General features: G+C 40.1%; 1 protein-coding gene across 6 annotated transcripts in view; it reads left to right on the forward strand.

Moving 5' to 3' along the window:
- Positions 1-27693, forward strand: part of TPST1 (tyrosylprotein sulfotransferase 1) — a 186580-nt gene that overhangs the window by 117299 nt on the left and 41588 nt on the right. For all 6 annotated transcript variants that reach the window (XM_081053038.1, XM_081053036.1, XM_081053041.1 and 3 more), the window contains one exon: positions 18952-19150. In XM_081053038.1, the coding sequence (XP_080909164.1) occupies positions 18952-19150 (199 nt within the window). The remainder of the gene's footprint in view (positions 1-18951; positions 19151-27693) is intronic.

Genomic DNA, 27693 nt, shown 5'->3' on the forward strand with positions numbered 1-27693 from the left:
CACTGGGATCCACTGTGTTTGGGAAGCATGGAACAGGGGTGCCATCCCCGGGACACAAGCACGGGCGGCGCAGGCTGGGAGCACAGGGCTCCCAGGGCGTGCACCTGGGGCAATACTGTTCCTTTCTTTTGCCTTTTCAACACTGAGAGCATTTCTGTGGTGGAGGCTCAGTGGGCATCGGGATGGAGGGAGAATCCCAAGAGCCTTGAGACAGCGACAGGGGCGTTGTTCGCTGGGCGCTCTGGGGTCCCTGCTCCCTGCTTGGCTGCCTCTGAGAAGGCCTGCAGGCTCCCCCCTGCCACCGCGCCCCACATGCTCCCGCATTGTGAACCTAGGCAAAACCGCGGCCTGACTGCTGCCATGGGCAGGTTCATCCCCAGCTTGGCTTGGGGATCCTGGAGCACCCCCAGCTGCCACCCTAGCCGCCCCCGCACTCCGCGAGCGCAGCCTGGGCCTTGCCCAGTCTCCAAACTACAGTGAAACCAATTTTGTTTGGGTAATGCAAGAGAGAAAAAGGAAATAGGGAGAGACACAGGAAAAGGCCTTCATGGAACTCAGGGACTTGCTCGGAAGAGCCCGGCTTTAGGCCTACCCAATACGGAAAAACCTTTCTGCCTATGTATCCATAAAAAAGACAAAACTACATTGAGGCTTCTAACTCAAACAGTTGGGCCCTGGATGAGACCTATTGCTTACCTGTCCAAAAGACTGGACCCGGTTGCTTCCGGATGGCCCCGTGCCTGCGGGTCTTAGCTGCTACAGTACTCCTCATCAGGGAAGCTGACAAGCTCACCCTTGGACAACAACTCACAATCAAGGTTCCCCATTCTGTAATTACGCTCATAAACTGTCAGGGTCTGCGATGGCTCTCCCAACGCAAGGCTTACCCAATACCAGAGACTCCTTCTGGAAAATCCTTGCATAAGCCTCCAGACTGTTCAAGTCTTAAACCCAGTGCCCTTCCTCCCCACAGCCGAAGGCGAGCCAGAATACGACTGCCTAGAAATCATCATTGAGGTTCATGCCACACGGCGTGACCTACAGAACTCCTCTCTGCGGGACGCAGAGTTTACACTCTATAATGATAGCAGCAGTTTTCTACAGGATGGGCTGCGTAGAGCTGGCTATGCCGTAATTACAGCCTCGGAGATTCTAGAGGCAAAGGCACTCCCTGCTGGGTGGTCAGCCTAACGGGCCGAACTCTGGGCTCTCATATGGGCACTGCAGCTTTCAAGAGACAAAAAGGTCAATATTTACACAGACTCCAAGTACGCTTTTGCCACCGTGCACATACATGGGGCCATCTACAAAGAATGTGGCCTCCTCACGTCTGAAGGGAAGACCATCAAAAAAACAAAGGCAAACTCCTACAGCTATTGGAAGCTCTTTGGGCACCCCAGTGCTTAGCTATCATCCATTGCCAAGGGCACCAGAAAGGGAACGATGAGCCGGCTGCTGGCAACCGCCTCGCCGATCAAGCTGCGAGGGCAGCCGCCCAGGCAGACGCAGCCATCATTGCTTCCACCACCTCAGCCTCGCCAAGCCCTACCTACACCGCAGCAGAAGACAGCTGGGCACAGAATGAGGGGGCCGCCCGGCATCCTCAGGGTTGGTGGATACTGCTTGATGGCCGCTTGTTTATCTCGGCCGCCCCTGCTCCCTGCATCATTTCAGAACATCACTCTACTTCCCACCTAGGGAAGACTGGACTTGAAAAGCTGCTGGCCAAAAACTTCTATATAGCCAGGCTCACAGCCTTATGCCGCTCTATCACAGAGTGCTGTGCTACCTGTACCAGACACAATCCCAAGACTGGACCGACCCCACCACCTGGGGTCCAACGAACGGGATCTGCCCCTTTTGAGGATCTCGAGATAGACTTCACAAAAATGACCCCTCACTGAGGGACAAAATACCTTCTTGTCTTATTTGTCTGTGCCTTCTTGGGCTGGGTAGAAGCCTTTCCCACCCGAACTGAGACAGCCAGAGAAGTCACCAAGTTTCTCCTCCGCAAAATCATCCCACGGTATGGGCTTCCCCTCACCATTCACAGCGACAACGGACCAGCCTTTGTCTCAGATGTTCTATGGACTCTGGCCCCGGCCCTCAATGTCTCCTGGAAGCTTCACATGGCCTACTGACCTCAGAGTTCAGGAAAAGTAGAGCGCATGAACCATATCCTCAAAGAAACATTGTCCAAACTATGTCAAGAGACCTCCCTGGGATGCACGGATCTACTTCCCTTAGCTGTCCTCCGCTCCCGGTATACTCCTCGGAAGGATGGCTTCTCCCCGTTTGAAATTCTGTATGGCCAGTATCCCCCGTTGCTATCATCCATCCCAGGCAACCTCAGAGTAGTAGGTGACTCCCACCTCCAAGGTCAGCTTATTGCTTTAGGAAAGATCCTTACGGGCCTACACTCACATCTGCTAGAAAGAACTCCTGTCTCATTAGGGACCCCCGTCCATCCCCACCTTCCAGGTGACAGGGTCTGAGTCAATGATTAGAAGCATGAGCCCCTCCGCCCAATACAGATGGGCCCACACACAGTAATCCTTGTCACCCCCACTGCCCTTAAGGTCTCCAATATCACACCATGGATCCACTATTCTCGCGTCAAGCGAGCGGAACCGGACCAGCCTGCCTGGACCCCACACCTGGTACCTGATGAACCATTGAAGATTACGTTTAAAAAGACCACCTGAATGAGAGTTCTCATTTGTGCACCCCTAACTGTTGTCACTCTCTGCCTGCTGACCCTTCTAGCTGCTCTTTTGCTCATCTCTGCGACCCCGCCTGATTAGACCCCCACCCAGAGGGGTCTCCTCCTGTTCGGATTTCTGCTATGGGTTTCTCCTCTGCTCATGCTCACCTGCCTGTGGCCCTCTGGCTCTTGAGTCTCCTTTGCCTTTCCCCCTTAAGTCTCTCCTCGAAATGTCCCTGTTTCCGGGGATCCGGAACAAGAGCCTTCTTCCAATTCTACACTTCATGCCCCAGGGATGCTACCGGGGAACCACGCCGACCACCTGCGCAGAATCCGGCCGCACCTATTGGATCGCCACTCTAACTCAGACCTCCCAGTCCCCCTGCAATCTCTTCACCTGAGGGTCTGTCTGCTGGACCTACTTAGCCCAAGCCAGGTCCTCCGATGGACACTGCCCTCTGCGACATTCCTGCAACCTGGATTGCTGTGATAGCTCAGGCTACTCCACCCCAGCCCCGCTACCGTGGCCTCAACCTAACTTCCCTCCACAGGGCCACACTCCCAGATACCCAGGACCTTACCTGGCAGCTCAACACCTCCATTATCTCCGGCCCAATCAGCGTCCCCTAGTTCCTGCCTCAAACTTAACCTGTTATCTGCTCCTAGGCCGTGCACAAGTCCCTGACCCCCACTGCTTTACCTTCACTAAGCCACTACCCTACTGTGCCCCTCCTGGCATTTTCCTCTCCTATGAAGGTGGCTTTTCAGATGCCGAGGCGCCAATGACACTGACACTGGCTGCATCCTCACCTTTATATTCCCCTCCGCCTCCCTGTACACTGACTCGCAGTTCCAGTCTTGGATTTCCCCTTCTCATGTGCCCGTCGGGAGGCTGTCATCCCTTTCCTCATAGGTGCTGGCATCTTTACAGGGGTCTCCGCTGGGGCCTCTGGCCTTGGGACTTCCATCGACTTTTACTACAAACTTTCTCAAGAACTCAATGATGACATGGAGCGGGTGGCAGACTCACTCACGTCACTCCAGACCCAACTCTCCAGCCTGGCAGTGGTCGCCCTCCAGAACCGGCAAGCCCTAGACCTGCTCACAGCCAAAAAAGGTGGGACCTGTCTCTTCCTCCAAGAAGAATGTTGCTACTACATAAACCAGTCTAGAATCATCGCCACCAAGGTCTGCGAGTTCCAGGATTGCATACAGCGCCGCTGTGAGGAGCTTGCCTCCTGGGGTCTGGCTCTCAGTCCTGGACTTCCTGGCTCCTCCCTTTGGCGAGTCCCTTACTCTCCATTCTCCTCCTTGCTACCATCGGCTCGTGAATCTTCAATGCCCTTGTCCTCTTAGTTGAAAATACCGTCTCCCGTCAGATCACCGCCCGCATCCTTGCCCTACAAGGCTTTCGACCCCTCGATTTAAATGATGATCTTCAGGGTTCCCCTTCCGACCATCAACAGGGGGGACATGTTGGAGCAGTTTCTTCCTGTGAGCACAGCTGTTAGGAGCTTTCCTGTCCCCCTCGCTCCTCTGATATCTTTTTTTTTAATTTATTGGGGTGACAATTGCTAGTAAATTTACATAGATTTCAGGTGTACAATTCTGTATTACATCATCTGTAAATCCCATTGTGTGTTCACCACCCAGAGTCAGTTCTCCTTCCATTACCACATATTTGATCCCCCTTCCCTTCATCACCCACACCCACTTCCTTACCCTCTGGTTACCACTAAATTATTGTCTGTGTCTATGAGTTTTTCTTTCTCATTTGTTTGTCTTGTTCTTTTGTTGTTTTTGGTTTATATACCACATCTCAGTGAAATCATAGGGTTCTCTGCTTTTTCTGTCTGGCTTATTTCACTTAGCATTATACTCTCAAGATCCATCCATGTTGTCACAAATGCTCCTATATCATCTTTCCTTAACGCCGAATAGTATTCCATTGTGTATATGTACCACAACTTCTTTATCCATTCATCTATCGAAGGACATTTTGGTTGTTTCCATGTCTTGGCCACCGTAAACAAAGCTGCAATGAACATTGGAGTACACGTGTCTCTATAGAGAAATGCTTTCAGATTTTTTGGGTAGATACCCAGGAGAGCGATTGCTGGGTCATATGGTAATTCTATTTGTAATTTCTTGAGTAACCTCCACACTGCCTTCCATAGCGGGTGGACCAGTCTGCATTCCCACCAACAGTGTATGAGAGTTCCTTTTTCTCCACAGCCTCTCCAACACTTGTTACTATTTGTCTTGTTGATGAAAGCCATTCTGACTGAGGTGAGGTGATATCTCATTATTGTTTTCATTTGCATTTCTCTGATGATTAGTGATGTTGAGCATGTTTTTATAGACATTTGCCATTTGTATGTCCTCTTTGGAGAAATGTCTCTTCAGGTCCTCTGCGCATTTTTCGATTGGGTCTTTGTTTTTTTGTTGTTGAGCGTCATGAGTTCCTTGTATATTTTGGATATTAGCCCCTTATCAGAGGCACTGTTTGCAAAAATCTTCTTCCATTCAGTTGGCTGTCTCTTTATTTTGTCTATGGTTTCTTTTGCTATACAGAAGCTTTTAAGTTTCACATAGTCCCATTCGTTTATTTTAGCTTTTACTTCCCTTGCCTTTGGAGTCAAATTCATAAAATGCTCTTTGAACCCAAGGTCCATAAGTTTAGTACCTATGTTTTTTTCGATGCAGTTTATTGTGTCAGGTCTTATGCGTAAGTCTTTGAACCATTTTGAATTAATTTTGGTACATGGTGACAGATAACAGTCCAGTTTCATTCTTTTGCACGTATCTTTCCAATTCTGCCAGCACCATTTATTGAAGAGGCTGTATTTCCTCCATTGTATGTGTTTGGTTTCTTTATCAAAAATTATCTGTCCATATTTATGTGGTTTTATTTCTGAGTTCTCAATTCTATTCCATTGGTCTATGTGTCTGTTTTTCTGCCAGTACCATAGTGTTTTGATTATTTTATCCCTCTAGTACAAGCTAAAGTCAGGGAGTGTGATACCTCCAGTATTGTTCTTTTTTCTTAAGGTGCTTTGGCTATGTGGGGTCTTTTGTGGTTCCAAAAAAAATCTGATGATTTTTTGTTATATTTCTTTAAGAAATGCCATTGGGATTTTGATGGGGATTGCATTAAATCTATATGCTGCTTTGGGTAATATGGCCATTTTAACTATGTTGATTCTTCCAATCCATGAGCATGGAATGTCTTTCCATTTCTTTGTGTCTTCTTCAATGTCTTTTTAAAAAAGTCTTATAGTTTTCAGCATATAGGTCTTTCACGTCCTTGGTTAAGTTTATTCCTAAATATTTTATTCTTTGCTGCAATTGCAAAAGGAATTGTTTTTTCTAATTTCTTTTTCTGAGATTTCATGGTTAGTATATAGGAATGCAATGGACTTTTGTACGTTGATTTTGTAGCCAGCAACTTTACTGTATTCGTTGATTTTTCCTAATAGCTTTTTGGTGGAGTCTTTAGGGTTTTCTATATATAGCATCATGTCATCTGCAAAGAGTGACAATTTAACTTCTTCATTCCGAATTTGGATGACCTTTGTTTCTTTCTCTTGCCTGATTGCTCTGGAAAGGACTTCCAACACTATGTTGAAAAGCAGAGGTGATAGGGGACAACCCTGTTGTGTTCCTGAACGTAGAGCAAAGGGCTTCAGTTTTTCACTATTAATTATGAGATTAGTTGAGGGTTTGTCATATATGGCCTTTATTATGTTAAGGTATTTTCCTTCTATACCTATTTTATTATGTGTTTTAATCATAAATGGATGTTGTATCTTGTCAAATGCTTTTTCTGCATTAATTGATGTAACCATATGACTTTTGTCCTTTATTTTGTTTATGTGATGTATCACATTGATGGATTTGCAGATGTTGAACCATACTTGTGCCCTGGGGATAAACTCCACTTGGTCGTGATGAATAATCTTTTTAATGCGTTGTTCTATTTGATTTGCTAGAATTTTGTTTAGGATTTTTGCATCTGTATTCATCAGAGATATTGGTCTGTAATTTTCTTTTTTGGTGTTGTCCTTACCAGGTTTTGGTATCAGGGTAATGTTGGCCTCATAAAATGAGTTAGGGAGTACTGTCTCTACTTCAATATTTTGGAAGTGTTTGACCAGGATTGGTATTAGATCCTCTTTGGAGGTTTGGTAGAATTCACTAGTGAAGCCATCTGGTCCCGGAGTTTTGCTTTTGGGAAGGTTTTGGATGACTGATTCAATTTCGTTACTGGTGATTGGTTGTTTAGATTATCCAGTTCTTCGTGGTTCAGCCTTGGAAGGCTATATGTTTCTAAGAACTTGTCCATTTGAAGACAAGTTATTGAATTTGGTGGCATATAGTCCTTCATATTATTCTTGGATGATCCATTGTATTTCTGTTGTGTTTGTGATAACATCCCGTTTTTCATTTCCGATTTTGTTAATTAGTGTCTTCTCTCTTTTTATCTTAGAGAGTCTAGCCAAGGGTTTGTCAATTTTGTTAATCTTTTCAAAGAACCAGCTCTTTGTCACATTAATTTTTTTCTGTTATCTTTTTGTTCTGTATGTCATTTAGTTCTGCTCAGGTTTTTGTTATTTCCTTTCTTCTGCTGACCTTGGGTTTCATTTGTTCTTCTAGTTCATTAAGGTGTAACATGAGGTTATTTATTTGGGATTTTTCTTGTTCCTTGCGATAGGCCTGTAATGATATAAATTTCCCTGTTACAACTGCTTTTGCTGCATACCAAAAATTTTGGTAGGATGTATTTTCATTGTCATTTGTTTCTATGTATCTTTTGAGCTCTCCCCTAATTTCTTCTTTGACCCCATCATTCTTTAGAAGTATGTTGTTTAATCTCCAAGTATTTGTGTTTTTTCCTGCTTTTTTTTTGCAGTTGATATCCAATTTCAAAGCCTTGTGATCAGAGAATATGCTTGGTATGATTTCAGTCTTCTTAAATTTGCTGAGGCTGATTTTGTGTCCCAATATATGGTCTATCCTTGAGAATGTTCCATGTATACTGGAAAAGAATGTATCATCTGATGTTTTAGGATGAAGTGCTCTATATAGGTCAATTATGTCCATTACATCCAATATGTCATTTAGGGATGCTATTTTTTATTTATTTTCTGTTTGGATGATGTATCCATAGCTGTCAATGATGTATTTAAGTCCCCTCGTATAATTGTGTTTTGATCAATTTGTCACTTTAGTTCTGTTTGTAGATGCTTAGTGTATTTCGGTGCTTCCTGATTGGGGACATAAATATTGATGACTGTTATGTGTTCTTGTTGTATAGTCCCCTTTACCATTATGAAATGTCCATCTTTGTCTCTTGTTACCTTTTTCACCCTGAAGTCTGTTTCATCTGATATCAGTATGGATACACCTCATTTTCTCTGGATACCATTTGCTTGGAGTGTCAGTTTCCACCGCTTTGCTTTGAGTCTATGCTTCTCTTTGTCAGTGAGATGTTTCTCCTGGAGACAGCATATGGTTGGGTTTAGTTTTTCGATCCAATCTGCTACTCTGTGACTTTTTATTGATGAGTTCAGTCCATTTACGTTTAGGGAGCTTATTGATATGTGCCGATTTCCCATCATTCTGTTTTTAGGTTTCTGGTAAGACTGTGTCTCCATTGTTTCTTTGCCTTTTTGTTGTTGTCTATTATTTCTGTGTGGTGGTATTCTATGATGTTTCCCTCTGTTTCTTCCTTTATATCAGTATGTAGTTCAGTTCTGGATTTATTTTGAGTGGTTCCCCTTAATTTTATGTGAAAGAAAGTTTGATATTAAGAGTATTCCATTTTTTTCATCATGCCTACTTTCTCCATTCCCATATTGCGGTTCAGGCCTTTACTCTCCCCTTTTATGTTTTGGTTTCCCCAAATTGTCCCTGTTGATGGTGGTCGAATAGCCTCCTTTAGTATTTCTTGTAGTGCAGATCGTGTATTAGAAAATTCCCTTAGCTTCTGTATGTCTGGAAAGGTCTTTATTCCTCCTTCATATCTAAAAGATGTCTTTGCTGGACATATTATTTTTGGCTCATAAGTTCTCTCTTTCAATAGTTTGAATATTTGGTTCCACTCCCTCCTGGCTTGTAGAGTTTCTGCTAAAAATCTGATGATAATCTAATGGGCTTTCCTTTGTAGGTTACCATCTTCTTTTCCCTGGCTGCCTTGAGGATTCTTTCTTTGTCATTAATTTTTGACAGCTTCAATACAATGTGCATTGTAGGAGGCCTGTTTGATTGAGGTAATTAGGTGTTCTATTTGCTTCTTGGATTGGAGGATCCAGTTCTTCCCACAAGTTTGTTAAGTTCTCTTCGATGATTTGTTTGAATGTATTCTCTGTTCCCTTCTCTCTTTCTTCTCCTTCTGGTATGCCCATTATTCTTATATTGCTCTTTCTGACAGAGTCAGCAAGGTCGTGTGGAGATTTTTCATTTCTTTTAAGTCTCAAGTGTCTTTCTTCTTCCATCTGTGTAATTTGCAGGTTTCTATCTTCGATGTCTCTGATTCTTTCCTCCATGTGGTCAACTCTACTACCTAAGCTGGCTATTTCATTCTTAATTTCTTCTATTGAGTTCTTACTCTGCAGAAATTCTATTTGGTTCTTTCTTAAAATTTCAGTCTCTTTCATTAAATGTTCATATTGTTCTTTGATTGTGTTTCTGAGTTCATTAAACTGCCTTTCTGTGTTTATTTGCATCTCATTGAGTTTTTTAAGAACTGCAGTCTTGAATTCTCTGTCATTTAAGTCAGATATTTCCATATCTTTAATTCCTTTTCTGGAGACTTTTCACTTTCTTTGTGAGCTGTCTTGTTGCCTTGGTTATTCATGGCAATTACTGATTTATTATTTCTCTTCCTAGACATCTATAGGAGTGGCTTCTGCAACAAGTTGATAGGAAGAGTTCTTTCTTTTGTTTTCCCGTACTTGTTGGTAGAATGTTTTATTTTCTCTCCGACTGTAGCCTTTTTTTCTGTGTCACACTGTAGTGCTATGTTTTCTCTGCACTATTTCAGCTTCTTACACAATGGGGAGATTCCCTGGGAGGCAGGTTTCTCTTCTGTTAACAGTTCGCCTGGGTCACATGGCTCAGTGTCCGTGTGGGTATGTGGAGAGCTTTTGAAGTTCCAAAGCTCTTACTGCACCAGATTCAGAGCCCGTGTGTTTCAGCAGTTCTGTTTACTCCTGCAGGGATTCTCCCAGATAGGTGGAGACAGGGGCAGAGTGAGTTGTGAGATGTGGGCCAGAGCAATGGCAATGACCACCACCACATTCAGTCCTGCTTCCACAGCTCCCTCTCTTTGCCGAAAATCGTTAGGCTGCAAATCTGTGTCTGAGGACCACAGTTGTCAGAACAGCAAATACTCTGTTCTTTTGATCTGACACCGCTACTCTTCCGCTTCTACCACTGGGCAGGTGGGGGCAGGGAGAGCTCTGGGAGGGTAAGGAGGGCGCGGCCAATCTCAGTGCCTATGGCTTCCATTTTCTGCTTGGCAGTAATGGCTTAAACCACTGTTTTCAGCCTTCTTCCCTTAGTCTTTTCTCCGAGGTCTCTGCCGTGAACGTTGGGTTCAGCCATGTTATATGCTGTCCCCTCAGCCCTATGGGCCATAAACAGAGCCCTGGTAGTCTGAGTTCTTCCCTCTCCCGCAGCTGCAGTAGTTCTGAGATACAGCGAGCTCGGATCACTGAGCTTGGTCTGCGTCCTGTGCCCGCTGTACTCCATCTCCGTGCTTCTTTCTTCCCTCCTCCCCCACTGGCACAATTCGCCCACCTTTAGGTGAATTCAGTAGTGGGCCTCTTCTTCTTGCCTGTCTGCTGTGCAGGGAGTCCTTTGTGGAATTATAGTTGTTTGATTTGTTGTAAATTCCCGGGGAGATTTACAGAGGCTCACCTTGTCGCCATTTTGATGTCGTCCCTCTTAAGGTTGTTTTCAAGGTTAAAGATGTCATATGAAAAGTGTCTAACAGAATCAATGGAAAATGTTGTTCCTTGTTTATTATAAACCTATCCTTTTTCTAGCGATGTTTATCTCTGTAGTCATGGCCCTTACTCTGTAACATTCCTTATGTACCCACAGTAAGTATCGTGCTGTTTACATTTGGAAATTTTCTAGTTATTTCATCTTGTGTCAGTTGGTCTTTTTATAAAGATATGATCCTTGACTTCTCTTGAACATGTTTGTGTAAACTAAATTTGTAGGGTACTTTCTCCACAACAAGCTTTTAGTTATTCATTTAATAAACACTTTTTGAGTATTTTATGTTAATGCGCTAGGTGCTGTTGATAGTGAGGTTAATAAGACACAGACCCTCCTTATGTTCTTGTGGAATGATAGATAGTTGGGCATAGAAGTCAACTAAATAAATGCAGGGGCATTAGAAGGCTGTTGTAATCATCTGTGTGACAAATGATGGTGACAAAAATGAAGGTAATGGTAGTAAGAATGGAGGAGAGATTGTTTTACTCAAAGAAAAAGTCTGTTGAACTGTACTTACTTGCTCCCTGTTCCATCCCAGATCCTGGTTTTGCCTTGTGGATGGGTGGTGAGGTGTGCCATTTATCAAGATAAGATGTACATGAAGAAGAGTAGATGTTGACCACAAATTGATGGTTCCAGTTTTGTTCCCCCCCCCTTTTAAGAAAATTTTGAATTAAAGTTGACATTTCATATTATATTAGTTTCAGGTATACAGCATAGTTGGACATTTATATAATTTATGAAGTGATCCCTCTGAGTAGTCTAGTATAATGCCACCTGGCACTATGCATAGTTATTAGAATATTAATGATTATATTCCCTATGCTTTACTTTAATCCCCATGACTGTTTTGTAACTACCAATTTGCACTTCTTAGTCCCTTCCCCTTTTTCACCTAGCCCCTCTACCCCCTCCCATTTGGCAATCATCAGTTTTTTTCTCTGTATCTATGAGTTTGTTTGTATTTTGTTTATTCATTTATTTTGTTCTTTAGATTCCACATATAAGTGAGATCATACGGTATTTGTCTTTCTCTGTCTGACTTATTTCACTTAGCATAGTGCCCTTTAGGTTCATCCATGTTGTTGCAAATGGTAAGATTTCATTTATTTTTAAAGCCAAGTAATATTCCATGGTGTACAAATATATGTACCACATCTTCTTTATCTAATCATCTGTTGATGAACTTAGGTCACTTTCATATCGTGGCTATTATAAATAATGCTGCATTGAACATGGGGTGCATAAGTCTTTTCAAGTTAGTGTTTTCTGTTTTTTCAGATAAGTACCGAGAAGTAGAATTACTGGTTTTAATTTTTAATTATCTGAGGAACCTTCATACTGTTTTCCACAGTAGCTGCACCAGTTTACAATCCTACCAACAGTGTATGAGAGTTCCCTTTTCTCCACATCCTTACCAGCACTTATTGTTTGTTGATTTATCAATGATAGCCATTCTGATAGGAATGAGGTGATATCTCATTGTTGTTTTAATATGCATTTCTCTGATGATTAGTGACATTGAGCATGTTTCCATGTGTCTATTGGCCATCTCTATGTCTTCTTTGGAGAAATGTCTATTCAGGTCCTCTGCCCATTTTTTTTAAGTGGATTGTTAATTTTTCTGGTATTAAGTTTCATGAGTTCTTTATATATTTTGTATATTAATCCCTTATTGGATGTATCATTGGTGAATACCTCCTCCCATCAGTAGGTTATCTTTTCATTTTATTGATGGTTTCTTTTGCTGTGCAAAAACTTTTTAGTTTGATGAAGTCCAGTATGTTTATTTTTTTCTTTTGTTTCCCTTGCCTGAGGAGATATAGCAGAAAAAAACATCACTAAAAGCAACATCAGAGTTTATGGCCTGTTTTCTTCTAGGAGTTTTATGGTTTTGGGTCTCACATTTAAGTCTTTTACCCATTTTGAGTTTATTTTTGTATATGGTAAAAGAAGGTGTTCCAGTTTCTTTTTTTTTTTTTTGCATGTATCTGTCCAGTTTTTCAACACCATTTATTGAATAGACTTGTCTTTACCACAGAGTATACTCTTGCCTCCTTTGTTGTAGGTGAATTGACCATATAGGTGTGGGTTTATTTCTGGGCTGTGTATTCTGTTCCATTGATTTATGTGTCTGTTTTTATGGTACTACCATCTGTTTTGATTACTATAGTTTGATATCAGATATTGTGATGCCTTCAACTTTGTTCTTTCTCAGGATTACTCTGGCTATTTTGGGTCATTTGTGGTTCCATATAAATTTTAGTATTATTCATTCTAGCTCTGTGAAAAAATGCCATTGGTATATTGATAGGGATTGCATTGAATCTGTAGATTTCTTTGGGTAGTATGAACATTTTAATTATGTTAATTCTTCCTATTCATGTGCAACGTATATGCTTCCATTTATTTGTTATCTTCTTCAATTTCTTTTTTCATTGTCTTATAATTTTCCAAGTACAAGTTTTTACTTCCTTGGTTAAATTTATTCCTAGGTTTATTTTTTATTTTTTAAAATATGATTGTAAATAGGACTGTTTTCTTAATTTCTCTTTCTGGTAATTCATTATTGGTGTATAAAAATGCTACCAATTTCTTATCAACTTTGTATCCTGATAGTTTACTGAATTCATTTATATATTCTAATAGTTTTTTGGTGGAATCGTTAGGGTTCTCTCTATATTATGTCATCTGCAAATAATGAGTTTTACTTCTTCCTTTCCTCTTTGGATGCCTTTTTCTTTTCCTTTTTCTTTTCTGATTGCTATGGGAAGGACTTTAAATAAGTGGATCAAAGTGGTGAGGGTGGACATCCTTATTTCTGATTTTAAGGAAAATGCTTTTAGCTTTTCACCTGGAGAATTTTTTTACACTTTATTTATTCAATATTATTTTATGTTAATTTCAGGTGTACAATATACTGGTTAGACATTTATGTAATTTCAGAAGTGATCCCCCTGACTAGTCTAGTACCCACCTGGCACTATGTATAGTTATAACAATATTACTGACTGTATTCTCTATGCTTTACATCCCCATGATTATTTTGTAATAACTAGTTTGTACTTCTTAATCCCTTCACCTTTTTTACCCAGTCCCCCAATTCTGCTCCCATCTATCATCCCAACAAATCCAGGACCCATCTGACACCATACATAGTTATTACAATATTGTTGACTATATTCCTTATGCTATAGCCTACATCCCATGACTACTGTGTAACTACCAATTTGTACTTCTTAATCCCTTCCCCTTTCTCACTTACCCCGAACCCCACTCCCATAAGGCAACCATCAAAATGTTCTCTGTATCTATGAGTTTGTTTTTGTTTCGTTAGTTTATTTTGTTCTTTAGATTCCCTATACAAGTAAAATGACATTGCATCTGGCTGTCTCTCTGACATACTCCACTCAGCATAATACCCTACAGGCCCATCCATGCTGCCTCAGATGGCAAGATCCCATTTTCATCCATGGCTGAGTAATATTCTATTGTGTATATGCACTACGTCCTCTTTATCCATTCTTTCGTCGATGAACATCCAGGCTGTCTCCATATCCTGGCTATTGTAAACAGTGCTGCAGTGAGCAGATGGATGCACACATTCCCTTGACGTAGTGCTTTGGGTTTCTTCGGATAAATACCCAAAAGGGGGATTGCTGAGTTTTAGTCTCTTCTTATAGCCCTTGTTTTAAAGTCCATTTTGTACAGTATAAGTGTTACTACCCCAGTTTTGGGGGGTAATTTTAATTTCAATTTTCATGAAATACTTTTTTCCCATCCCTTTTCTATCTGTGTGTGCCTTTCAATCTGAAGTGAGTCCCTTGTAGGCAGCATACATGTATCTTCAAACAATACAGTGAATGTTTAAATAAAAAAAAAATATTAAAGTAAAAGACACATCACCATTAATCCTCCTCAAAATACTCTGCCTCACTTCGAACACACTTATCCCATCGTTCTTGCCACTTTCTGAAGCAGTTCTGGAAGTCCTCTTTAATGAGTGTCTTTAATTGTGCTGTCATGGCTGCGTCAATGTCCTAAATCACTTTGGGAAAGAGCCAGAAGTTGCATGGTGCTGATCCAGTGAATAAGGTGGATGAGGACACACCATAATGTTTTTCTTTGACAGAAATTGCCATACCAAAAGCAATGCGTGACGTGGAATGTTGTCATGATGGAGGATGATTTATGGCACACTTGAAAACACACTTTCTTTCAGCCATAGCTCACACCCGACTGACTGCACCAAACAAATTGAAACTTATCATACACTGTTACTAAGGTTTGATGCGCTGCTGTCTATATTGAAGATCCCTGCCTTTCTGTTGGATGGCACTTGGCAGCAGCATTCACCATATTTTCTGATCACAATGGAAAGACTCCATGTCACAACAGCGCTTCTGGTATGACAATTTCTGTCATATAAAAACATTACGGTGTGTCCTCCTCCACTTAATTCACTGATCTGCCACTGTGCTACTTGTAGCTCTTCCCCAAAGTCAAAATGACCATGAAAGGTAAACATTTTTAATCAATTCAGGACAATGAGGTAGCCATGACAGTGCAACTAAAGACACAAAGGAGGACTTCCAGAACTGTTTCAGAAAGTGGCAAGAATGATAGGACAGTTGTGTTGGGAGCAATGGGGAGTATTTTGAAGGGATTAATGGCAAGGTGTCTTTTACTGTAATAATTTATTTTTTAATTTAGACATTCTGATCATACCTATGTAAGTGTTTTGTTTTCTTGTCCATTCAGCCACACTATCTTTTGATTGGAGTATTGAATCCACTTACACTTAAAATGATTGTTGATAGATATTTAGTTACCGTCATTTTATTATTCATATTTTTGATGTTTGTTTTCTTCTTCTTAAATAAGTCCCTCTAACATTTCTTGTAATACTGGTTTGGTGGTGATGAACTCCTTTAGCTTTTTCTTGATTGGGAAGCTCTTTATCTGTCCTTCTATTCTAAATGATAGTTTTGCTGGGTAGAATAATCTTGGTTGTAGGTCCTGGCTTTTCAACACATTCAATATTTTGTGCCAATCCCTCTGGCCTGCAAAGTTTCTGTGTGAAATCAGCTGACAGTTTTAGGGGATCTCTTTTCTCTCTCTCGTTGTCTTTAACCTTTGGAAGTTTAATCATGATGTATCTTCGTGTGGGCCTTTTAGGGTTCATCTTGTTAGGGACTTTACACTTGCTGCGCTTATATATCTCTTTTCTCTACCAGTTTAGGGAAGTTTTCTTTCATTATTTCTTCAAATAGGTTTTCAATTCCTTGCTCTCTCTCTCCTCCTTCTGGTACCCCTATGATGTGCATGTTGGTATGTTGATGTTGTCCTAGGGGCCCCTTAAACGATCCTCACTTTTTTGGATGTATTTTCTTTTTGCTGTTCTGATTGGGTATTTTATGCTTCCTTGTCTTCTAAATTGGTGATTCAATCCTCTGCTTCCTCTAATCTACTCTTGATTCCCTCTAATGTGTTCTTCATTTCAGTTATTGTAGTCTTTATCTCTGACTGTTTCTTTTTTTGTTTTCTATCTCCATATTTATGTTTCCTATCTCTTTAATTTCTCCCTGAGATCATTGATCATCCTTATAACCACTGTTTTGAACTCTGCATCTGGTAAATTGCTTATCTCCATTTTTAGTTCTTTTTCTGGACCTTTGGTCTTTTACTTGGGACATGTTTCTTTGTCATCCTGTGTTTGTTTCTATGTATTAGATAGGGCCTCTATACCTCCTGGTCTTAGTAGAATGGCCTTCTATAGTAGGTGTCCTGTGGGGCCCAGTAGCACAGTCTCCCTGTCACCTGAGCCACGTGCTCCAAGTCTGTCCCTTGTGTGGGTTGTGTGTGCCCTCCTGTTGTTGTTGAGCCTTGGTTGCTGTTTGCACATCAATGGGAGGGATTGACCTCAGGCTGATTGGTTGTGAGGACTGGCCTTGCCTACGGTGGACAAGCTGTGGTGCAAGGGTTGACACTACAGAGCAGGGTTTGCTTTAGTGGGGCTCTGGTGCCTGCCCAATCTGTCCTTTGGGTGTGTCATCTTTGGACGTGTCTGGGTGATGCTTTGGCTTGGTCTGAAGTTGGCTAACAGGTATGCCAGTCCTGGGGCCTACTGGGAGGGAACTCTCTGCAGACCAAGTTTAGCTGCGTCCTGTGCTCTGCTCAGGGCCACCTGGTGTGAGCCAGAAAGCAATCTGCAGATGGCCGCTGCCCTCACTGGGCTTGGAAGTGCCTCAAGAGGCAAGTCTAGAAACTGAGGCTGGTTGTTCCTAGTGCCGGGCTTAAGGCTGCTCAGTCAGAGTTGTGGGATACTGAAGCCCTATGCTGCATGTTTGGGTTTTGTGAACCTTTGTTTGATTTTAGGAAAGTACACAGTATGAGCTAAGACAGGTTGTTTGTATGGAAAAGCCACTGTAAGTGGCTTGGATGTGCCCGAAAGTTGGGTGGTGTGGGGTCTCAGGGAATCATCATGGTGAGGCAGATGAAAGATGATAGCTAGTTTGATGGAGACTCAGGTATAGCATCTGCCTGTGTCTACACACAGGCAGGGGTAGGGCTCCACAAAGAAACAATGGCTTCCACCAGCTCCTTTCTCTGGGATAAAGTGGTCCTTTCAGCCTTCGCCTTAAAGTCAGATAATTCAGTTACTTACCATATGTCCCTGGCGCCTTTTGAGATGCTGCTCCAGTGCTGGAACTCAGAGTGAGAGAGTTTATCCACAAGTAAATTCGTGTGTGGGCCCTTTAAGAGGAGCTTCTGGGACTCCAGCCATCCTCTGTCTCACTCAGTCACAATCTTCACTGGTATGCACAACCAGAAATTATGGGGACTTCTTCCCCCTGGCAGTGGAACTCTGGGCTGTGGAGCCTGGTATGAGGCTGGGAACCCTGCTCCTTGGGGGTGGGGAGAACCTCTGCAGCTGAGATATTCATTCTGACTTTTGGTCACATGTGAGTGTGGGACCAGCCTGTTCTGTGTCTGTGTCCCTCCTATCAGCCTCGTAGTGGCTTCTTTTGTATGTCTGTAGTTGTAGGCCTTCAGTTCAGCTAAACTTCGGATCATTCTCGGTGATGGTTATTCTGTAGTTTAGTTGTAATTGATGTGGTCCTGAGAAGAGGTGAGCACAGTGTTTACCTACATCACCTGGGGAAATTTTTAAGAGAGGACAAAAGAATGTGGCTACTAGGGCAGTAAGGAAACCTGGAGTTAATGGCCTTACAGAAATCTAGGGAAGAATCATTTCATTTTCTCTTTTCTGTGGTTTTAGGCAGAAGCCCCTTTGAGGGGTTCCTCATCAGATAGTAATTATCTACAGTGAGAGGTCATATATGTAAAGAAAATGTTTATTACCTTTTAGTAGACTGTTTGAATGACTTCCTTATTATGATATAAAATTTTCTTAAGCCCTTTTGTTTTAGAGTAATTTAGCCAAAATCTGTTAATTCAGAACCAATTTGTATCTAGATGTCATTTTATGTTTTATTTTATCCTAATATTATGAGTTATTTAGTCAAATGTAATGAATATAATCAGTAACTTAAATTTTCAGTAACTTAAATAATCAGTAGCTTAAATATTCAGTAACTTAAATAATCAGTAGCTTACATTTTTAGGTTAAGAGGTAAAACACATTTATCTTGTAATATTGAAAATCATGAACAGCACTTCTTTGTCTTCCTTAGAAAATAGGGTTTTTCCGGGAGTCAACAGAAAAATAGAACAAATGAATGTTTTGCATTCTTAGTGGATTTTGGCTGTTTTTCCTGTAATATTATGAAAAGTTTCAAATGTACAAAGAATTAAAAGAATTAAACCCACTAACTACAATTAAAGGTTTGTTGTATTTGCTTTATCACATAATCTGTCCATCTAGTCATTCATCAATTCGTCTTGTTTATTTATTTATTTTTGATGCATTTCAAGTAAGTTGACTGGCTTTTTCTGAGCAGTAGTATTTTTGTTATTTTTTCTGAATATTGTAATTAAAATGTCAACACATTTTGTGTGTGTGTTTTCTGCTGACCCTTTTTTCTATTTCTAGAAATCTGAGCTTGCCAATAATCACTATCAAATTTAGAACTTTAAAAAATGTTTTTAAATAGTGTTAAGTCTTTATCATTGAGATACTTATACTTTTTAAAGTTATCAAACATAATTTCCATGATGTCTTTTAACACTATTTTTTGGAATTCTAAGTAAGTATTTACTCATATTGTTTTCAGAGTGGAGAGATCAACAGACCAAGTCATCAAGCCGGTCAATGTGGGAGCTCTATCCAAATGGGTTGGGAAGATACCTCCAGATGTTTTACAAGACATGGCGGCGATTGCACCCATGCTTGCCAAACTTGGATATGACCCATATGCCAATCCACCTAACTATGGAAAACCTGATCCCAAAATCCTTGAAAACACCAGGAGGGTAAGTGAAATTTTTAAAGTGAATTGAGAAACCTGGATGTGGAATTTGGTTCCTGAAAATTGTTTATTTTAATTTTGTTTCTTGCTTTTTTATGATCAGAAATTATTTTAAATTAGAAGAATTCTATTTGTAGACTGCTTTATCATCATATGTCTTCCACTGCATTTTAAGGAAAACTGTGGCTCTTCCCAGGAACTATGGGGACAGTTCTTTGCCCAATTTCTAGGAATGGTGCTTACTGTTGCATAGCTGATTACAACAAATTTGCATAAATCCCAGAATTATTAGTAACCTCACTTACTTCTGGTTTCTTTCTTTCTTTGAAATCCAGTGATTTCTTGATACTTGAAAACTAAACATTGTCCACATTAGAATTATTAAACAGATGCAGTGAACTATCCTCTGAGAGAAACTTGCTATTAAAGTATTATAGCTTTTCCTTTTAATAATTGATGCTTACATCTTTCTGAAATACTGTTTCAGAAAAGCTGAAAACTCAAAGAGCTAATCTGAATATATACCTTATCAGCTAAACTACTTCAACCAGTCCTTAATGTATTTTTTTAAAAAATTGTAATAAAATGTACATAACAAAAGGGTTCCTGGACACAATTCCAACTTGTGTGTGGAGGCTTCCCCACACCAATAAGCAATTCTCTGATACCAGCAGGGTGTCCAAGAGTGCATCTTTTGAACATCATCTAGAATGCACCATCTACCCAGAGATAGAATCAGATTCCATAGATAAAGGGCTTCTTTCCACAAGCCCACCCCTCACATCAGATAGCAGTCTCAAGCTCAGGTTGTTACCTGAGCTTCTGACCTACCGGCTACAAATCAGCAGTCCCCATGACCCCTTCCTCCGGTTCAATTAATTTGCTAGAATGGCCTACAGAAGTCTTAGATTACTGATTTATTACAAAGGACATTAAAGAATAGGAGTCAACAGCCAGAGGAAGAGATACATAGGGCGGGTCCCGGAACAAAGGAGCTTCTGTCCTCAGAGATCTGAGGCGCAGCACCTGGTACATTCTGCTTCCCCAAGTTGGAAGCTCTCCAAAAAGGGCCCAAGAACTGTCCTTTGGGTTTGATAGAGGCTTTATTTCATAGTCATGACGGTCTTTGGCCACTGGCTTGGGTGTGCCACTTCTAGCCCCTCTTCCCTCCCTGGAGGTCAGGGAGTGGGTCAGAAAGTTCCACTCCTCCAGCCACATGTTTGGTTCCTACTGGCAACCAGCCCCTAGGTGGGGTTGGGGATACAAGTCACCTCATTAACATAACAAGAGACTATTGTTGGTCTCATCACCTAGAAAATTCCAAGGGATTTGGGAGCTGTGAGCCAGGAACTGTGTATGAAGACCAAATATATCTGAGAAATATATTTGGTCATTTAGATGACCAAATACATTTATATACAGAGGGTGCCAAAAAATGCCCCCCAAGATGCATACACATTTATACATTTTAAGAAAGGAAAGCTGTATTCAAATTGTAATAATCAGTATATACCGATAACAAAAGATGAATACAAGTCACTTTTGACTTCTGAAATTACAAAAGGTACTCAAAGCGGTTACCATCAGCGTCTAGACACTTCTGATTACAAAGAACTACTGCTTGAGCAACGTTGACCAAAGTGTCCACTTGTATACATTTTTTTGGTACCCCGGTATATTTCTTATAAATCACAATATTGCACATAACATAAAATGTACCATTTAACAGTTTATAAGTTCACTTGCATTAAGTACATTTACATTGTTATGCAATTGTCACCACCTTCTATCTCCAGAACTGTTTTCATCTATCCAAACAGAAACTACATACTCATCACCCATCCTGCCTCCCATCAGCCCCTGGCAACCACAGTTCTACTTTCTGTTTCTTGATGTATTCTTTTTTGAAACTACAATTTAAACAAGACAACCATGTTAGCATAAATTCACTGATAGGTTATTTGATTTCAAGATTAAAATCCCTTACCTTTCTGTTTTCTCTTGTTTGTATCAATGATACTCCCTCTCCACAACCTTATATGATCTCTTTATTCTGTCTTTCTTTTAATACCTTTAATTGACAAATTTATATTTTATGAGGTTAATTTCCAATGTGCGTTTTCTTTCTTAGGTGTTACTTTCATTTTCCTTTTTCAATCCACTAGTGGCTATATATAGGAAGAGCTAGCTTCTTATAAACTATCATATATGGAGGCAAATTTTTTATTTTTAAATAATGTTTGTTTTTTTATACTTTTCATATATATACATTTTACTATAAAAATATAAGCTCTGTATATAAAACATAAAATTTAAAAGATAAGAGAATAAAATTTGCCAATAATGTTACCACCCAGACACATAGCATTCTTCTTAATATTTTGATGGATTCCCTTCCCTCTCTGCAGGTTTTAAACAAAGGTAAGATTACATATCTTCCAATCTTATCTTTGCACACACACAATTTTGTGTCCAACCCTTTCTTCTTAATATTCATGATCACTTTCTTATTATGCACAAGCTTTTTAAACATATTTTTTCATGGTTGTGTAATATATCGTGACATGAGCCACCGTAAGTCCTTTCTGAAACATAGTAGTAAATGAATAAATACACAAATAAAATGTTTCCTAGTATATACTCTACAATTCATTTTACTATTTTTCTTTTGTTGTTTATAATTTTCTCTTTGACAAATTGTGCTACAGTGAACATCTTTGTACATACTACATTTTATTTTTTTAGGTTAGACTAATGAAAGTGGAATTAAACCAGGTCAAAGTATTTGATGTTTTTTAAGGTGTTTGATATACAGAGGGTGCTAAAAAATGTATACACGGGGCTGGCCTGGTGGCTCAAGCAGTTAGAGCTCCATGCTCCTAACTCTGAAGGCTGCCGGTTCGATTCCCACATGGGCCAGTGGGCTCTCAGTCACAAGGTTGCCAGTTCAAATTCTCGAGTCCCACAAAGGATGGTGGGCTTACTGAACCTGGAGCTGAGCTGCGCCCTCCACAACTAAGACTGAAAGGACAACAACTTGAAGCCGAATGGCACCCTCCACAGCTAAGATTGAAAGGACAACAACTTGACTTGGAAAAAAAAGTCCTGGAAGTACATACACACTGTTCCCCCAATAAAGTCCTGTTCCCCTTCCCCAGTAAAATCTTTTTTTTAAAAAAAATGTATACACATTTTAAAAAAGGAAAAAACTGGGGGATCAAATAAATATATGATGATGGAAGGAGAACTGACTCTGGGTGGTGAACACACAATGGGATTTATAGATGATGTAATACAGAATTGTACACCTGAAATCTATGTAATTTCACTAACAATTGTAACCCCAATAAATTTAAAAAAAAGAGGAAAAACTGCATTTATTAAAATAATAATACTCAATATATACCGATAAAAAAAGACAAATACAAGTCATGCGTATTCTTTTTTTTGGCACCCCTGGTATGTTGATAATTTTTTAAATAAAATATTTTGACCTACTAGCATAACATAGGTAATTTTATTTTAGATTTTTCTAATTTTAATAGGTTTCATTGACTAATGTAGTTGAACATTTTCCAGTTATTACCTATGTGTATATATTCTTTTATGAGCCATCTCTTAAATTTTAGGAGTTTTAAATGTGTTAAAGTTTTGTGAACCATATTGTGCTAAAGATAAGTGCCCATCAGTCTAGCATTTGTTATCACAATGCTTGATAAGCTCTTGGTAATTGGTAATTCATAGCTTCTTCCTTTGTACAATATTGAAAGGGCTTTTATAAACCAAGGTGCACGTACAAATGATATTCAGAGGTTTCCCAGGAAGTAGACACTTTTCCTACATGCAGGTTGGCTGATAGATTGTCCTTGGTATGGGGACAGAGTCCCAGAGAGCAGTTTCCAGGCTCTCGGCCTCACGTAGAAAGGTGCTGGTTCAGTTATTGGATGACCATCTGGTGGCTGGGTGGCCATCAGCTGTTAACGGCTAGCCATCGGCCACTAATATAATTGCTGTGGCTACACTAGGGAGTTGGTTGGTTGGCAGAGAAGCAGACAGCGGGTTGCGACTAGCAAGTGGGGTTAGCAAGCATGGATGGTGGATTGTGGGTCGTATAGATCCTACTTCCTGTGTCTCGCCTGGCTACCAGCGAGACTGGGGTGCAGGAAGACCCCCTGTTGGGGTACTGGCAGATGTTTGCTTTTGTGTCTCGACCAGCCTCCATCGAGAATATGGTGGTATGACCCCCCTATCTGTGGCTCTGTTGTTGTTCCTTTTTGGCCTCTCCATGACTTGCGTTCTTGTGCGGGGAGCAGGACCAGACCCTGCATGACATTTGGCTTGCTGGAGCAGTAGGTTGGGAAGAATGCTGTGGCTTGGATCCATAATGGATGGGGGGAGGGGGGTTCACAGTGTGAGGGATATAAATGATGAACGTCTAAGTATTACCTTGTCTTGTACACCTGAAACTAATAAAACAAAACAAAAAAAAACATTTGTAGCTTTTGAAAGGGTTTCAAAACGAACAGTGGAAAGAACTGCCTCCCCCCCATCTCTGTCTATCTCTGAAGTGACAAATAATTTTGAGGATAAAAAGATAAAGTGTGAACTGTAATGGCATTTTGGAACACTTTGTGATATTGCATACAAGCTGACATTCTTGTTTCGTGGGATTGGGTTTCGTAGCCCATCTTGCAATCCAAATCCTATGTATTTTCAAAGCTTTTTTGCCTGTAAAAACTCAGATGCTAACATGTACAGCATTGATGACCATGAAGGTTCATAAAGTAATGCTTAGAAAGTGATCTTCAATTGTCACATGTTACATGAAATGAGAAAGAAGGTGGCTGGGGGGAGTGTTTCCTTTATTTATAGGGTGGGAGGGAAATAAATGCACTTTCTGACTGGGAATATAGAATCCAGAGCCCCAGGCCTAAAAGTGCTGGGTTTCATACAATTCTGAGTAGTCTAGAAGCACTGGTGTCTGAGTTAGCATATTTTGGGGACACATTGCCCAATTTTGAGTAGAAAATCATGTGCTTCATGATTGCTGTGACTCACATGGTAAATTGGTAATGAATTGCTAACACGTTCCATACTCTTTCCTACCATAGGCTCTAATTCAAAATTTGTAGCACATTTCAGTAAATAGTACTTTGAAGGTTGCATCCTTAGCCTTTTCTTTCCCCATAGGTTTTTAATCTTTTTACATTTCCAGACCTATTTAGATAGAATCCAATGTAACTTGCATTTTCCTACCTCAGAAATACAGACACATACATACACAGAATTTTACACACAATTTCAGTGGATTCATAGATGCCCCTGAACCACATCAGATTAAGGACTTGTGTTTCATAGTCTCCTTGGTCAGGCTGATTCATTGATGTGGCTTTAATTGCAACCTAGTTGCTGATATGATCATAAATCTGTATCTCTCAGTCTCTTTCCTGAGCCCCAGGCTCCTAATTTCCAATTGGAAATTTATATCTCTGCTTGGATACTTTATATCTCTACTTGGATACTCATTCCTCAGACAAGGTGTGAAATTGAACTTGTGTAGACTTGTTCCCTGGTGGGCAGAAGCTGGATAGGCGGAATTTAGAGTGGGGGTGGGATAAGGCTGTGCTCAACTTATCTGCAGTGGCTCTGAGCCAGTGAGTGGAAAGGAGGAGCAGAGTCTTCAGGGCACGTGGATCAAGCCAAAAACACACACACACACACACACACACAAAACAAAAACAAACGAACAGAAAGTTCAGAGACCTGTTTACTAAGCCTCCAGAGTGAGCTGAAAAGCAGTTCCAGCTACAGTGGAATATCCTACTGGAAACCTGAGTAGACAATGCTAAGGAAGAGCAAGTGGTCAAATGGAAAAGGTGGGGATCTGGGTTCAGAATCCACAGGAGGAATTTGAAGGATTAATAAGTGAGCTGTGAGAGGTAGTTGGGTTAGATCCCTGAGAAGTCAGAAGGAAGCGGCAGCACTTGGCACTAACTGACACTCCTGCATTAAAGGTAGAGCCTGTCATGTACACCAGTCTTCTAGGTCCGGCACCCAGCAAAACCTGCTTCTTCCTGTTTTCTTATCTCCTATGGAGCATTCCTGGTTACCAAGTCCTCCTGATTCTCCATTTGAAAATACCTTGATTCACTCCTGTTTCCTTCCAGCTGCTTTAGATCAGTTTCTCCTCATTTCTCACATGAATTATGGTTTATTCCTTTTTTGGTATGTAAAGTATGTTAAGTCATTCTTCTACTACATTTTTATACTCAATGAAAGTTATTTTTTAAAAGCTCAAGTCTGAATGTGTCATTCCCTTGCATGAAATACTTGAATAGCTCCACTGGTGCTCCAGGGTACAGCCTAGACTTCTTAGAATCGTATTAACTTTTTACATATTTGGAGATTTTCTAGTTTTAATTCCATATGGTCAGAGAACACACATTGAAAATTGCTTTCTGGCCATCATAATGCCTCACATCTTTACTTGAAGGAATGTGTACTGTGCAGCTGTTGCAGAGTTCTACAGAATATCCATTATCCAAGTTGTTTCATGGTGTTGCTCACATCTTCGCAGTCTAACTGAATTTTTGATGTAAGTTTAAGAATTTTGGGGAAAAATGGAATTTGTCTATTTCTCCTTTTATTTCTATCAAATTTGCTTCATGTGTTTTGAATCTAAAGCAATTAACTCTTCTTATTATAAAATATTTCTCATCATCTCTGATGGAAGTCTACTTTGATATAAATATAGTCACAACATTGTTTTTATGTATACCATATACATGATATATTTGCTTTTAATCTGTGTCTTTATATTTTAAGTATATTGCTTATAAAAAATGCAGCTGGTTTTGTTTGTTAATCTCATTTTATAATCTCTGACTTTAAATGGGGTAATTAAACTACTTACATTTAATGTAATTAGTCACCTGGTTGGGTTTTTTTGTTGTTTTTCTTTTGGTAATTAATGTTTTATTGAAGTAAATGGAGAAAAGACAAAAACTATTTTTTGTGGTTCTTTTTTTAAAATTCAAGTTTATTGGGGTGACAATTGTTAGTAAAGTTACATAGATTTCAGGTGTACAATTCTGTAATACATCATCTGAAAAACTTTTAAAAACTGAAAAAATTTGACTTTGTAATCACACTTAATTTGATTGTTTTCAATTTGCAACTTAGTACATTCATTCATCCCTTATTACATGAGCATAATTAGTTCTCATATTTTGTTCAGAGGAAATAAAAATATGTAAACCATTAATTTCTATTATACTTAATGTTAAAACCTAGATTTTTAAAATTGATTTTTTGAAAATTTTCAGTTAAGTTGACCTACAACACTGTACTAGTTTCAGGTGTACAAGATAGTGACCAGATATCCACACGACCCACAAAGTGATCACCCTGATAAATCCAGTACCCATCTGACACCACACATAGCCATTATAATAATATTGACTATGTTTCTTATGCTGTACTTTACATCCCCATGCCTATTTTGTAAATAATTTGTACTTCTTAATCCTGTCCCCTTTTTCATCTATCCCTCCAAACCCCCTTGCATCTGGCACCCTGAAAATGTTCTCAGTATCTATGAGTTTGTTTCTGTTTTGTTCATTTATTTTGTCCTTTAGATTCCACAAATAAGTAAAATCGATATAGCATCTGTATTTCTCGGTCTGACTTATTCCACTCAGCACAATACCCTCTAAGTCCATCCATATTGTTTCAGGTGGCAAGATTTCATTCCTTTTTATGGCTAATATTCCATTGTATGTATGTACTACCTCTTCCTTATTCAGTTATCATCAGTGGACACTTTGCTTGCTTCCATATCTGGGCTATTTTAAGCAATGCTGCAATAAACACATGGATGCACATGCCCCTTTGACATGGTGTTTTGGGTTTCTTTGGATAAATACCCAGAAGTGGGATTACTGGGTCCTTCTTTGTCTTTTGTTATAGCCTTTGTTATAAAGTCTGTTTGGTCAGTTATAAGTATTGCTACCCTCAGCTTTTTGTTTTGATTGTTTGTTTCCATTTTTATGAAATATCTTTTTCCATTCCTTACCATGCAGTCTGTGTGTCTCTTTGGATCTGAAGTGAATCTCTTGTAAGCAGCATATGTCTTGTTTTCTTATCCATTCAGCCATCCTGTGTTTTTTGATTGGAGCATTTAATCCATTTACATTTTAAATGATTGTGGATTTACGTTGACTATGTATTATGTTGTTGATTTATGTTAGTTATTAACATTTTATTCAAATTTTGTATCTTTTCTCCTTTTCTTCCTCCTCCTCGTCCTCTTCCTCCTCCTCCTCCTTCTTTTCTCCTTCTCCTTCTCCTTCTCCTTCTCCTTCTCCTTCTCCTTCTCCTTCTCCTTCTTTTTTTTCTTCTTCTTCAAGTCCCATTAACGTCTCCTGTAATGCTGGTTTGGTGGTGGTGAACTCCTATAGCATTTTCTTCTCTCGGAAGCTCTTTGTTTGTCCTTCGAGTCTAAATGATAGCTTTGCTGGGTAGAATAATCTTGGTTGTAGGTCCTTG

The sequence above is a fragment of the Rhinolophus hipposideros genome (genome assembly GCF_964194185.1).
Source record: "Rhinolophus hipposideros genome assembly, chromosome: 7".
Taxonomy (NCBI): domain Eukaryota; kingdom Metazoa; phylum Chordata; class Mammalia; order Chiroptera; family Rhinolophidae; genus Rhinolophus; species Rhinolophus hipposideros.